At 31.1% G+C, this 16,722-nt stretch overlaps 1 protein-coding gene across 1 annotated transcript; it reads right to left on the reverse strand.

Annotated features, from left to right (window-relative positions):
* Positions 1 to 12,305: 12,305 nt before the first annotated feature.
* On the reverse strand, positions 12,306 to 13,884 carry LOC143202015 (ras-related protein Rab-33A-like). The gene is made up of 4 exons (XM_076413284.1): positions 13,781 to 13,884; positions 12,953 to 13,111; positions 12,697 to 12,892; positions 12,306 to 12,639 (listed from the first exon to the last, which is right to left on the reverse strand). The coding sequence occupies exons 1-4, from the start codon at positions 13,864 to 13,866 to the stop codon at positions 12,451 to 12,453; spliced, it is 630 nt and encodes a 209-aa protein (XP_076269399.1). The 5' UTR covers positions 13,867 to 13,884; the 3' UTR covers positions 12,306 to 12,450.
* Between the last annotated feature and the right edge of the window lie 2,838 nt (positions 13,885 to 16,722).

The following is a 16,722-nucleotide window of genomic DNA, read 5'->3' on the forward strand; positions in this document are numbered from 1 at the left end:
TTAATGTATTACGTGTAGCAATTTGTAAATTCGTTTTAGAATCAGACAATGTTATCCTTCTCATTTCATTCTAGTTAAAAAGAAACACAGTGCTATCTGATTAGTTCGAAGACTTCAACGAATGAGCCTGTCAAAGCCATAGCGACGTTTTGACATCATAAATTTAGATGACATATATACAAAATATCTTATATAACTATATATAACCAATATTATTTAAAAGCATATACACACTTTAGAGAAATGCAAAATTGCCATAGGTATTAAAAATATTTACGAAATTGAAAGGACTGACTTGTCAAATAGAATTAGAAAATAATGATTTTATAGAAGTAAAAGTTAATACGAAAAATATATATGTTAGTCTATACAAAATTATTTTGTACATACATCATCAAAATGTATGTACAAAATTATTTTGTACATACATCATCAAATTGTTTAATGTATCGCCTGTAGCAATTTGTAAATTCGTTTTAGAATCAGACAATGTTATCCTTTTCATTCCATTCTAGTTAAAAAGAGACACAGTGCTATCCGATTAGTTCGAAGACTTAAACGAATGAGCCTGTCAAGGCCATAGCGACGTTTTAACATCATAAATTTAAATGATATATATACAAAATATCTTATATGACTATATATCACCAATATTATTTAAAAGCATATACACACTTTAGAAAAACGCAAAACTGCCATAGGTATTAAAAATATTTACGAAATTGAAAGGACTGACTTGTCAAATAGAATTAGAAAATAATGATTTTATAGAAGTAAACGTTAATACGAAAAATATATATGTTAGTCTATACAAAATTATTTTGTACATACATCATCAAAATGTTTAATGTAATGCCTGTCGCAATTTGTAAATTCGTTTTAGAATCAGACAATGTTATCCTTTTCATTTTATTCTAGTTAAAAAGAGACACGATGCTGTCTGATAAGCACGAACGTGTAACCAAACCAATCTGCCAAATTCCTACGGCTGTCCAATGTATGTACAGTTCTTCGAAACGATAGTGATAAGAAGTTATAAACTGGCAAAGGTTTTTTTAATGCTTTACTTGTTTTAATAAATTTCAAATCGCTGCGTACTATTATCTGATAGAAAATTCCGAAGCCAGATAGAACTTATAGCCTCTCTAATCGGTAAGTTTAAACAGGGACGAGATAATGGCCCGTCTTGGCAGTAAAATTCGTTAGAATGGTAAGCATTTTTACTGTTAAATATTAATTTGCTGCGATTTTTATCAAAAATATTTTTAGCTTGTTGCAGCTGCGCTGTGTTGCCGTGGCCATCATTATTTTCTTGTGTTTTTTTAATAGCCAAAAAAATAAATTGTTGAATATTAAAGGAGAGTTTTCCTATCAGAAAATGTATTTATTAGAAAACTTTAGTATAAATATTCTATCAAAAAATTCATAAAACGCTATATATTACCTATAAATCTATGTAAGCCTAAATTCGGTACATTTTCGACAGAGCCAGAATGTTAAAAATAAGTCGAATGAAACTAGTAGAACCGTAGAAAATAGTAACTAAAAGTATATGACTGAAACGGTCGATAGTAAATAGTAATAAAATTAGTCGGGCTGAAAATAGCGACTGAAACAGTCACTAGTAAAATGTAGCAAAATCAGTCGACCCAAAAATAGCGACTGAAATAGCCGATTACTAAGCAGTCGATAGTCAAATTCAGTCGAAAAGTTCCCAACGCTACTAAAAATTTATATACACCCCACAAATACTGAACGGAAACCAAATAACATACTGTCGAATGAGTTTGAACACGATAAGACCATATATAGTTCCCAACAATTATAACTTCAGAGTTAAAAACTAGAACACTTTTTAATTTTAAAACTTGTTTACAATTCAACTGTTGATATATAGTGTCTTCAAATTCAAACCAATTGATAATAATATGTATATTAGACACTGCAAATAAAATTTCGTTCTGAAATGTTAAGGAACTCTTGAGGACTTTAACCCTCAAATTTATTAAAGCTTCTCTTAAGATATTGAACATGTCTTATGTGATTCAAATTATTCTGGTGTTAAAATTACGTTGAAATTATTAGTTTAAATATGTCTTTACAGGATTTCGAGAGAATTTCGTCTGCTATCGTATTCGTATCACCCTTATACTCTTATTGTCTAATACAATATATAAAAAATGCACTCAAAATATTTCCTAGTAATTAACAGAATGGTCCATAGGATAAGTTCCACAGGTTATATTAGTCAGAAATTATATATATATATATATATATATATATATATATATTCAATTAATTTGATGACCCATGATCGTTAAAGTGAAATATGAAAGATGCGGCGTGTAGATTAGTCCGCAAAATCACGTTTGTACAACGACGGCTTTGGAAAATGGGCAGGAGAGCAGCTCATGCGAGAGCGCCACGCTTTTTTCCTGCGGGCGAATGGAATTTAACGTGCTATAACGCTTCGTTACATTCCCGTATCAAACACAAACATTTTAGGGTTGTACAGTGGTCGGGAACGTTTATAGCTGCAACGCCAAAACCACCAATTTACCCATTATAGACTGATGGATATATTGAATACCTTTTCAAATGCTCAAAATTATTATAATCAAAAATCTAAATTCTTCTTATTATATAGCTTAACGCTCAGTACATATGTTACATATATTAGTACTACAAAAATGCTTTTAATCCAACAAATTACAAAAAATTAGTTGTTTTGAAATTTTATATCAATAGTAGTTGTGCCAGTTGAAATTCGGTAAACTTAGGGAGTATCTGCCTGATTTTGCGATGCCATTTACAAGCAACCGAGAGCTAGGATTGACACTAGTAAGAGCTGTAGTAGCTCTTGGATGTTTACATCTGTTTATTGATGTTATATCTTTCATATTTTTGATTTTTGTGAATATCGTCACAAAAACGTTCGCAACAGTTCTAATGTGAAGAGACAAATGACGAAATTCTATCCAGGTGCGTATCTATTCAATTTTTCTTCCAATTTTCCAAATTGGATTCAATGTTCTATTAAATTTGTTACATTTAGACACAATTGTCCCTGAGGCATTATAAACTCAGATAAATATGACTTGATATCTATTATGCGAGCATGTTTCACCAAAATCACAACTCATTGATCATATATAATCAATCCAGAATATTAAACCTGAGCAAGAAACATTGAAATTTCACTCGATTGAAAAAAGATAACATTGAAGAGCAACTAAATCCCAAATTCGAATGTCAATCAATAGTCTACAATAGTATATCAAAGGGTGAGAGGTATTCAACATTCCATGGCAAGACTTTTCCCTCTAAAAAATAAACCTTTTAATAAACAATAATTTAATATAAATAAATTTATATAAAAATAATTAATTGTATTTATAATATTTTCTTCAAATATACGTATAAATTGCAAGAGGTGGCAACGTCGCATGCCAGTCTTTTCAAGAATGATACACAATGTAAGTAGGTTCAGGAGGCAAATAAAAATTGTAAAATTTTGGAAATAACACATTTCATTTAAAAAATATTAAATAAAACGAAATAATAAAAATATAATTAATATATTCTATTTTTATAAAAATATCGTAATACACATCATTATTTTTTTTTTAATAAATATACACAAATTTGATAAATAATTGATTTAATATTGAAACTATATATAAGGAGGGAAATAAACATTGAATATTTTTTGAAATAACACATTTTAATTTAAAAATTAATGAATAAAATGAGATAAAAAAAATAATATCTACATGCTGTCTAATTTCTTCTTCTCTGAATTTCACATTCTTCGACATTTACTCTCAACAAATTCTAGCTACACATTATCTATGAAATACAATTTTAATCATTATTGATATATATTATATTTAAAATAAATATCTAATTATTACCAGTTACTACAATTTTTGCTACTAAGCTTGATGGACAAACCTCATTAATGACTATTTCCAACACAACAAGATACCTACGATATGTCAAGATACGACTAGAGTAGCAAACCAAATAACACGATCCCAAATTAATATAAGATATAGTCCTGGTATTTGCATCGAAAAACTACATATTCCATTTAAAATCCTAAACGAATTTGTCGCGATATTTGTCCCGATATACCCTAGCTCCAATCCCGTAAGTGATCCCCGGTATTATGCATATATGAACAGGAGAGTAACAAAAATGTAACAAAGTTGCGAAAGACGGTTGTTCTCGGAATATTAAGGATCCCGACCCAAGAGTTTTATCCAATAATAAAATTTTACTTTCGACTAGCAGACTTGTCTCGGCCTTTTGATATATCTCCTTACGGAATCACAATACGTCTGAAACAATAGAAAAATATGTATTTTTATAAATACGTACACGATAACGATGTTCTGATGTTATTTATACAGATCTTATAAGGTGTAATAATTATTATAATAACGGTTTTACATGTATGTAGTCGTGAAAATTTCCGCTGTTTTATCATTGACATGTTCTTTGTACTTTAGTTTGTGTTATAATAACTTTTATACAACCGTTAGTTCCTTTAAAACGTGTAGTTTCAAAAATTAACTGGATGTCAGCTCATATCATCAATTTTAAAATGTATTCATTCTACAGCACTTTAACATGCATTTTCAATAACCGAAAATGCATGTATTTTGACGGTTTTACCTTTCTACGAGATACTAAAAATCAAGCCACTTTTTCCATGTATATAGTCGTGAAGATTTTCAATTTTTGGCTGTTTTCGTTTTTTTTTGCTGCAATTTCCATTCAAATTAGATGTATCTGTGTCTAAGGTTGTAGGGACGGTACGTGTAGCGGTCAACAAGATTTATAAATTGACTAGAGACTGGAAAATATAGCACAATACCAAATGCAGAAACAAATCTGTCCATGTTAATTTTGCGTTGTGGTGAAATGACAAAAACCTATTTATATCTCTTGACGGATGCTCAATTCCTCAAGCAGAATCAGCCAAATACTTCGGAATACATCTCGATGGTAGGTTAAACTGGAAATATCCTGTTAGACAAAAAGCTGAGCAGATTAGACTTAAAGTCAAGCAACTGTACTGGCTATCGTCCAATCGACAGTCATCCGAGTAGACTGCACACGATGAACCCGCTCCAAAGCGTGGGAAAACGCAACAGTTGGCTGGCAAGGTTATGGCGTCTATGTTTTGGGATGCGCATGGAATAATTTACATTGACTACCCTGAAAAAGGAAGGACCATCAACAGCGACTATTACATAGCGTTATTGGACCGTTTGAAAGACGAAATCGCCGAAAAACGGCCGCATTTGAAGAAAATGAAAGTGCTGCTTCACCAAGACAATGCCCCGTGTCACAAGCCAGTGAAGACGATGCCAAAACCCATGAATTGGGCTTCGAATTGCTTCCTCATCTACCGTATTCTCCAGATCTGGCCCCCCTGATCTGGTTTTCCTGTTCTCAGATCTTCAAAGAATGCTCGCTGGGAAAAAATTTTCGTCGAATGAAGAGCTGATCGCCGAAACTGAAGCCTATTTTGAAACAAAGGACAAATCGTACTACAAAAATGGCATTGAAGAGTTGAAGGGTCGCTACAATCAGTGTATCACTCTTGAAGGGAATTATGTTGAATAAAAAGAACTAATTTTGCCAAAAAAATGTGTTTTATTATGGTAGGCCGGGAACTTTTCAATTGGCCTTATTCATTACTTGCGACAACAAAAATTCCGTTCAAGATTCTTCTCCAATTTTGTCGTTTTAATAATGGATTTATTATGTTCCAATTTATTTTAGAATTTTGTGGCCCTAAATCACCTTCACCGTTGTCATACGAAGTCAATTATAAAATTAGAAATACCATTAATTCGTAAAAAACCTATAAGACAGGGCACGATTTCAAACCCAAGGGTTATAGCAATTTCTTCCATTATTTCACCTTTCTAATTACCTTTATTTAATTACCTCCCAAGAAAAGAAATGAAATTTCTATTGGAACGCCTTTAATTGAAAAACTAATCCGAAATATCGCCGTTACTCGTCTGAGCTGCGCGACACTCTCCCCCTGGGAGGGACAAAGAACGGAAAAAGGACACCCTTTAAATCGAAAACCCTAAAGGCCATTTAATGCCTGTTCTGTTTCCAATTATTTTTTTAAATAATGTTTCGAATCATTCGGGATGTTGAATAAAAAATGCCACACCTTACACAGTCATTGAGATTTTTAAAGAATTCTGTTGAAATTAAAATTATATATGGAAACTAGCGACCCGCCCCGGCTTCGCACGGGTGCAATGCTGATACTAAATTAAATACATTACAGAAAAAATATGAACGTTGTATATAAAAACATAGCGGCCCGCTCCGACTTTGCACGGGCATAAAATATATATGCTTATGTCACTCAATGAAAACATGATTAAAATCGATCCAGTATTTTTGGTTCATTCATTACTGCCCTTGGCCTGCACGCATTAAATTTGGAGTAAAACAATTCCTCTTCCCCTATACTTACTATGAAGATTTCCTGCTATCTTTGGAATATCTAAATTCATACAATTTTTATTACATTACACATTTTTAAACGCAAATTTTAAATTTGTAATATCTCCGAAAATATTTGTTTAATTTACATGCTGTAAGGAACCATATTGATCTATATTAATTGCACACTGTATTTAAGGTACTTAATTCGATAAGGATTAATGCAGTATTGCTTAAAATAGCTTCGTAAATAAGCTATTTTCTCACGTAAAAAGTAAACAATAAAAATGGTTAATGTGGGTTATCCCTAAAAGATAAACATATACCATCGCGGACTTTTTTGTAGACCTTTTTATGGTGTACAATACTGTAATACATTAATTTGATCTAACTCGTAGGGTTAGGCAGCGTTTTTGCTAATTGCTAAATAAGCCTAAAAAAATAGGTTAATTTACGACATCACGTTAGAAACCTCTAAAATTAGCAATGTTGCCTTAGTATATTATGCAGGTATTATACATATAAACCTTCCTCTTGAATCACTCTATCTATTGAAAAAAACCGCATCAAAATCCGTTGCGTAGTTTTAAAGATTTAAGCGCACATAGGGATATAGGGACAGAAAAGGCGACTTTGTTTTATACTATGTAGTGATAGTGAAGTATTTATCAAATATTCAAAAACAAATGATATTGGTACTTTTTTAATACAAATAAAAATCGTGAAAATTTACCATTTTTGACAATTTTAGGTTAAGTTTTTTAAGAATTTTACTTGGAATCAAATGGTGGTATAACAATTTTTATAGAGCGATTCTAAGTTACGACTGTTATACAATGAAAAATGTATAGTGTATATTCAAAAAAGTCACCTTCTGTTTATGTCTATCTTAAAATGTATACATTATAAAGCAATAAATTTTAATTTGTTTTCAACCCAAAATAGATATATTTTTATCCCTGATTAAAAAATGTTGCCACATTTTGTGGTGGAAATGTGCAATTTGTTGGTCATATTCAAGGTTTTCTTTATTTTAGCACAGGTTGATGGAAATTACTTAAAAGTTAAGGAAATTAAGGAGTTATAAAAAAAATTACGTTGACAGTGCTATAATTATTTTCATACAGCCTTTCATTTCTACAGTATTGATACAGTCAAAAATGTATTCGCAAAAAAATTAGATTCTCTTGTGTCTTTGTTTATATCACTGTTTATCTCAATAGTATACATGCTAAAGTAATTTAATAGGGATGGTAATTTTTTCACCCCAAAAACACTTATTCCCAATTAAACATTTTTTCCCACTTTTTCCAAATATATAAACGTGAGAATTTGCGATTTTGGTCATTTTCAAGGTTTTTGTTGCCATTTTCTTCAATATAAGCGGAGGATAATGAAAATTACAGGAATTATAAAGAATTTTACCGTGAATCAAAGAGTAGTCGAATAATTTTCGTACAGCATTTCGTTTCCAAGTTATACAATGAACAGTGTATTTTCAAAAAAATTAGATGGTTTCTGTTTATGTCACCCCTCTTAAAAATTATCCATTTTAAAACAGTTTAACGTAAATTTTGTTTTCTTTCACACCAAAATATATTTTTGGCTTTTAGAGCAGGATGTGCTAAATAAAAAATGACACCCCTTACATAATGACTTAGTCTCTATTATAATTCTGTTCAAGTAAAAATTATATGTTTTAATAATGCTTATTCAGTTCTAATTAATTGAGTTTAACAACCAAGTGAAGTATATAATTAACATAAAATAACTGTAGAAAATGATATTTTATAGTCCGAGAAATGTATGTACATAGATATTTGTGAAACTGTTTAGAATATACATGAACATTACGTTAGAATGTATGAGATAAGCAATACTAACTGTTTTACAGATATAGCAATATGCTTTATGTAGAATTAAGTGATTAATTCGAATTTTAGAACGCAAAATGTACACAGTCAGTAACAAAAGAAACTCAGCAGAAATTCAAAGTTATCAAAATAACAATTAAAAAGAAACAAAGGAACGAAGGAAAGAAGAACCAAACGTAAAAAGGTGAAAATTCTCTCTAATGAAAGCAAAATACATTATTTGGATATACAATTGTCAACTAGGCAGGTTAGGCCTCTAAAAAATACCACTATATATAAAAATGTGTAGAGAACTCTACTTCATAGGTGGTGTGAAAAAGAGTTCATTGTAAATGTAGTAAAACAACTTTAACCTAAAAATTATTGTGATTGTTTAATTAACTGTAGTTCAAGTCTTTCGGAAATAAATGCATTAGATGTACTACAAAATAAATTATATTTGGTAACGTTATTTTTATTTATTCTTTTATTTACATTAGTATTTTGTTATGTCAGATTCACAACAAAGAAAAATTTGAATTGGATGCGGCTACGTTGCGTTTATTTTATTGGAAGATTGGATACAAAGTTTTTTGTACATACGTTATCAAGAAATTGAATGTATTGCCTGCCAAATTCGTTTTAGAATCAGACAATATTTTCTTTATCATGTTATTCGAGTTAAAAAGAGACACAATGCTGTCTGATTCGATAGTTCGAGCACGTAAACTAATGAGCCTGTCAAAATCGAGTGGTTGTCAGACGTGTGCAAAATTCTTGAAAACAATAGTGATAAGAGGTTATAACTCTAACCTATAAACTATTGTGGCTGTATAATTAAGTGTAGTTTTTAGATATACTATAATGTTAAAATAAAATATATTTAATAACATTTTTGTTCAATTATTTCATATAGATTGGTATTTTGATGGATGTCAAAGACAAACTGAACTAAAACTGAGATTTGATGCGGCAACATTGCGACGTTTTCGCGTCTGACATTTAGATGGCGTAGGTATAAAATAACTTTGAATAATCCATAGATACCAAACTCTAATCTCCTGAAATGTCTGAAATCGTAACGCGTAGAGTACTTTTTCTGTTGGTTTTATTAGAGCTGTAGAACAGATTAATTAGAGATCCTCGAAAAGCTCCACACGTTTCGTACATCTGGCCGATACATAAACCAGATTTCTTTTTGCTCGTTAAAACGGCATCAGCGGCAAATAAAACCGCCTCGCGTCTTTATCTTTCGGTCGTTGTGGTAGCCGTTGAATTATCTCGTATATTAGAATTTCTTTCCAGTTTCCTACGGTACTCATAGATCATTGCCATGTCAAGAAACAGCTATAGCGCTCGTTAGACCTTGATAATAAATCATCATGAAAACCACAGGTGTTTCGCGTCGGCTAGATGCTACTTGTTTATCGTTCCCTCTCTCTCTCCTTCTCTCTCACGCCTCTCTTTTTGCACCGGCCCTCATTCCGCTTGAATTATATCCTCGACGACAAAACATGAAAAAATCTTCGGTTCCTTTTGGCTTAGCAATTAACGGAAAAATGAAAGATATTTCGCGTTAATGAAAATACATTATTTATAAGGCTTCCTAAATTTCTTTTCTCTTTTTTTCTCTGGTGTTAAACCCAAGACGTTTTTTGATATATTAAAACGGATTTCTTTTTTATAGTCGTTCATTTGGCGATAACTGTTTTCTTTTTAAATTCAAATCATTAAGATTTTTGTGGAAACTAAGTTCAGAACTGAGTTTTGATTTTAAATATTTGAATAGCTTTATTTAATCTAATATAAGAATAACCTTTGTTATTTATATATTCTTATAAGTTGGTGTCTCATCAGCCTCACTATTGTTTAGCATAGAGTTGTTACCCTGTAATAAACACCTGTAAAGGTAACAATCTATTAGGAAGATATTTCATTGGTTGAGGATTTCATAAGCATCACGTGACGAATAAAGATAACCCCTGACGTCACATTCTATTGACCAATTAAATTTGAAATAAAACGCAAAAGCCTAAACCTTAAACAAAATTGTTACAGAAATTTTATATAATTCTACATAGCTAAAACACTTACTGCAATTTATATATGTTTATAAACTAAATAATATAATAATTTCAGAACTATATATAAAAAATGAAGTATATAGCAAATAATAAAAAGTAAACAATAAAGTAACTAATACAAATGCTGAAAAGAGTATAAATACATACAGACACATAAATAAATATATAACATCTATAGATACAAAACAATATTTATAACTACAATAATTACAAATATAACACAGATATATAATATAAACAATAATTTAATCTATACATCAGTACAAATATAAATATTTATTAAAAAAGCGTGTGTAATTTGGAGAACCAAAACTAAAATTTAAGTTAAGTTATCCCCCGAGTTTGAGAAAAATATTTCTAAAACACTTTAAAATAGGAATGCAGAAAAATATCGATATATAGTTTTATCGATATTTTCTGAAAAAAAATCGATATTTTTGGCCGATATATCGATATTTTTAGTCGATATTCTTCGATATTTTTATATATATAAAAATTTTGATATATATAGAAACTAGCGACCCGCCCTGGCTTCGCACGGGTGCAATGCTGATACTAAATTAAATACACTACAGAAAAAATATTGTACGTTGTATATAAAAACATAGCGGCCCGCTCCGACTTTGCACGGGCATAAAATATATATGCCTATGTCAATGAAAACATGATTTAAATCGATCCAGTATTTTTGGTTCATTCATTACTGCCCTTGGCCTACACGCATTAAATTTGGAGTAAAACAATTCCTCTTCCCCTATACTTACTATGAAGATTTCCTGCTATCTTTGGAATATCTAAATTCATACAATTTTTATTACATTACACATTTTTAAACGCAAATTTTAAATTTGTAATATCTCCGAAAATATTTGTTTAATTTACATGCTGTAAGGAACCATATTGATCTATATTAATTGCACACTGTATTTAAGGTACTTAATTCGATAAGGATTAATGCAGTATTGCTTAAAATAGCTTCGTAAATAAGCTATTTTCTCACGTAAAAAGTAAACAATAAAAATGGTTAATGTGGGTTATCCCTAAAAGATAAACATATACCATCGCGGACTTTTTTGTAGACCTTTTTATGGTGTACAATACTGTAGTACATTAATTTGATCTAACTCGTAGGGTTAGGCAGCGTTTTTGCTAATTGCTAAATAAGCCTAAAAAAATAGGTTAATTTACGACATCACGTTAGAAACCTCTAAAATTAGCAATGTTGCCTTAGTATATTATGCATGTATTATACATATAAACCTTCCTCTTGAATCACTCTATCTATTGAAAAAAACCGCATCAAAATCCGTTGCGTAGTTTTAAAGATTTAAGCGCACATAGGGATATAGGGACAGAAAAGGCGACTTTGTTTTATACTATGTAGTGATATTGATATAATTTTTGTAAAATATCAATATTTCTTATACTTGTTGCAAAAGATATATCATTTTTTCTCCGATATGTCAAAATGTTAATTTTTTTTCGGTGGTCAACACAATAAGCGCACAATGCTAATCAAACCTGTCACAGAAAATATAAATACAAATAAAGGATGGCGTCAATTGATCTATAGTAATGTAAGCGCTGCTTCTTTGTTATAAGATAATGTCGTATATTATAATTGTTATAAAATATGTTATATGGCGGTATTAATAAAAAATAATGTGATTTAGTTCATGATACTTAATTGGTGTTTACTAAAACTATCAAAATATTAAAAAATCGAAGTAAAAAGCGCTCGTTATTCTGTTAGAAATAGAATTAACGCCTACCACCGGTATATAATCGGTTGAAGCTAGTCATTGAGAAAAGAGTCTGTCCCTAATTAAATGGTTCTTGGTCCATGAGAATGTTTTCTTGTACTTTATTATGCAAATATATGATGTACTTAGTGAGATCAAAAACTTTCTAAATGCAAATTTCACTCATATATAAAACATTCACTTCATTTTGATATTATATTCATTATCTGAAGCCAACAAGTTTACAAGATGGCAACGCTGATGCACAGTCCTGAAGTTAAACTTTGATCAACAACACTTTTTAGACCACCTGTCCTTTCTACTTCGTTTGTTATTCTCTTCTTTGTCCAGTGTGATTTTGATGGTGCCGAAGCCCGTCTTGGGTGTATTTTGCATACTCAATACATTAGCTATATATAAAAATACGGAATCCACTTTATCACCAAGGAGATGACATTTGGCTGACGTTTCAAATAGCTAGAAACACAAGTAATTATTTACATAATATTATAGTACCACCAGAAGTCGTTTTACCATCATGTCATGCGCCCTAGCAAATTTTTCTGCTTCCCTCTTACGGACTGTCGCGATTTTGTCGCATTTATTTCCAACAAGGACCTTTATGGCATCGGGCATGCAGTACAGACGGGCTTCATTCAACCATCGTATTATGGAATCGTACGACCTCGAATTGCTCACGTCATACACGAACACAATGGCATCAGCGCCCCTGATTTTAGTGGAAATAATAAGGAAAAAAATCGACGATAAAACTTCACTTACTGCTTACCTGTAGAAATGCTTGACGAGACATCTCCTGTATTTTTCCTGCCCTGCTGTATCCCAGAACTGCAACGTTATTTTTTGGTTGTTTATGGTCAGGGTTTTGGTTTGAATATCTACGCCAATCGTTGTAATGGCGTCCCTTAGAAATGTACCCAGTGTGTATCTACAATCATCGTTAAGGAGATACATCGTTTGGTTAAAATATGTAATGAGAGAAAGAATACTATAGTAACTTTTAGTCCTTATATAACGCTAAAATAAATTATATTTCATAGCATTTGCGCTTAATTAAGTCAGAGTTAATGCGACATTTTGAAGTCATCAATTAATATAGCATCAGTTCACTCACTCAGTTTTATTGAACGGGCAATATATATAGTCCATTTAAAATTATTTTGTACATACGTTATTTAAATTTGTGACATCAAAACGTTGCAATGTTGCTGCATCAACTCTGAGTTTTAGTTCAGTTTGGCTTTGACATACAAGAAAATTCTAATCTAAATAAAAAATGGAGCAAAAATGTTATCAAATATAATTTACTTTAACATTATAGTACATCTAAAAACTACAGTTAATTATACAGTGACAATGGTTTATAAGTTAGTATTATAACCTCTTATCACCATTGCTTTCAAGAATTTTGAATCAGACACCATTGTATCTCTTTTTAACTAGAATAACATGTGAAGGAAAATATTGTCTGATTCTGAAACGATTTTACAAATTACGACAGGCAATACATTAAACAATTTGATGACGTGTGTACAAAAAAACTTTGAAAAGACTATACTACTAGTCGTTAATAAAATAATACTTTATATGAACTCACCTAACAAGTAATGAAGTTTTTCCGCATTCCGGATCTCCAATCACGATAATTTTAAACTTTTTGCTGTCTTCACACGAATCACACATTTTGCCAACCTCTTTCACATCAAGAACAACGCGGAATAAAAGTTCAGAAATTTAATGAGTGTTTTATTATATGATTAATTACGATATGGTCGATGTGACGATATTTGTTTAAATAAATGTTGTGGTTTTATTATATTCATGCACAGTGATAACAGTTATTTGTCAACTTCATCGGTATCACCATCGAATCGTTTTCAATCACATTACTGAAAAATTGGCACGAGGACAAGATGAAGAGCCTTCTCGCCATGAGAAGCAGTGATTTTATATATCACTTATATATTCAGCCTTACCACATTGTGGAGCCTCATATCTATCTCAAGAAGATATCAAGAAATTATCAAAAAAAAATGTTTGAGCGTTATCATTATTAAAATTTTTATCACTCTAAATCCGCTGTACTTTCCCCAAGTATATAACATATAGATGAGAAATGAAATACCAGATAACCATCAAATCCGTCAATTGTCAATTAGTCAATTCAAAAAAACACTAGATACTTCGCCAATGAAAGTGGTAGATATAAAAATGTAATGTTTTAACTAGTTCCATTGTTCCAATATATTCAGGTGTTCCGCAGGGTAGTGTTCTTGACCCATTGTTATACCTATTATATACAGCTGACCTACCGACCACTAGAAACACTACTGTTGCAACACATGCTAACGATACAACGGTTTACCAGCTATAAGAAACCTCCAACTTCTTAACAAAGTCGAATTGTGGTTGAAAACGTGACGTTCATTCACCCTTTGTAGAAGAACATGTACATCAGTAAAATTGAAAAATCATGAAATTCCGCCAGCAGACCACGTTAAATATCTGCGAATACATTTTGATCGACGTTTGACATGGAAAAAACATATAGTGACAAAACGCAAACAGCTTGGGTTTAAACTAAAATATTGGCTGATAGGGCGTAAATTCAAATTATCACTAGATAACAAGATTTTGTTGCATAAGTCAATACTTAAGCCCATTTGGACCTATGGTATTGAACTATGGAGTACTACTAGTAAATCTAACATAGCTATCCTTCAGAGCTACCGGAATAAAGTATCGCAAGTCATCGTCGATGCGCCATATTACGTGTCCAACAAACTGATTTAGCACGATATCCCCATAGATCCCATAATGAATGTGATTCTGAGTGTTAGTGCGAAGTATTCTGAAAGACTATTAGTGCATCAAAATGCACTCGCCAAATAATTAAATGTGCGCGATGTCAATGTAGTGCATAGGCTCAAACGCAAACTACCATACGAACTGATTAATAGACACATAGAATAACATTTAATCATTCTTAAGATAAGTTAGAATAGTATCTAGAATAAGATTTAAATTATAAGTCGTACAGCAGATCACTTACTGAAGCGATTTTCTACATGTTAGGATAATTCATTAAAAAGTTCACGTCTTAAACCCAATTAAATTTATTTACTTTTTCGTCAACATATTTTTATCTAATTTAGGATTAACTAAATATAGATAATAGTAAATATAACTCTATTTATATACTTCCTGGGTAAAACCACGTCCGTTTAATCAAGACTTCAGGAAGATATATTAAATATTTGCGATTATTATTGTAATCCACTGGACTTAAATATATAATTGGATAAAAAAAATAATAAAATTCATTGTGAAAAATGAATCAACAGATATTCCTGAAAAATTAAAATTGTTGATATCGACATCCGCCAATATTTTGGCATCACCAATAATAAAAATTAATTTTATTTCTTAATTGAACACTTTGCTATTGATGCTAATACATTTTCTTAACCAAAAATCTTGATTTCATCTCTAGAATATTGTCAAAACTTAATCATAATAAAAAGACGAAACCTTAAAAAATATGATTTTTCTAGTTATACCGACTAATACCGACTGGCAAGTGACTAACTTAGAAAACATCCCAGAAGACATCCGGTCTTACCTGGTTACCGGCGTGACCGGGATCATTTTCCTTGTCAGGTTTTGCACTCTTGCCTAAGAATAACCACAAATGTTAAACATAAATTTACGGCCATGCCCCAGTAGGATTCGAATGCGCGACTATCGCATCAGTAGGAGGACCGTCCGGTTGCCCTTACGACTGCGCCAACCAAGCTTGAAAGCTTTGAAATTATGCTTGTTAATATAGCCATTTTTTTTTCAAAATTTGTCTGGATCATAAAAATTATTTTTCCCTAAAATTATATCATTTAGACCAGCTGTTCAATCGTGCAAATTGTCATAATGATTCGACAGCAATAACTAAAAAATAAAGAAGAAAACAATCCAATTAGATAGTGCTTTGGAACGAATAAACCGATTCTGACACTAGCGTTTATTTAAGCTCTCATCACCATAAGTACAACACTATTCTCGATATACCTGAACTATATTGACCTCTATTTGGAAACAAAGAACAAAATATGACCTCCCGGAATCTTCATATCCAAAGGGCAATAACTTTTGAATGAAGCGCGAGAATATCTATAATATTCTATGGACGGTTAATCCTCGACCACTTTATAGTATGGCTTTAGTGAATAAGTATTACTACCGAATGCATTTTTCAAGGAAAAACACAATTTAGTTTCTTCTCAATCTTATATATTCTGACCACAAATGTTAAATACGATATTTTCACTCCTTCCTTTGATGATTATTTTATCGAACAAATGTTACTTTTATCGAAAAAAGCTGTATATCTGAATCCCAGAGATAATAAAAAATTGTACCAATCTTGTCAATATAAAATAAACCACAATCCTTTGTAACAACGCGCTCTATCGAAACTATATAAATATAACAAACACTACGTCATCGTCAAACTCATCATAAATATATTGTTAAATTATTCACACT

This window comes from Rhynchophorus ferrugineus, unplaced genomic scaffold (assembly GCF_030347505.1).
Source record: "Rhynchophorus ferrugineus isolate W39M unplaced genomic scaffold, kcgeb_rfMv2 rfM9, whole genome shotgun sequence".
NCBI classification, from domain to species: Eukaryota; Metazoa; Arthropoda; class Insecta; order Coleoptera; family Curculionidae; genus Rhynchophorus; species Rhynchophorus ferrugineus.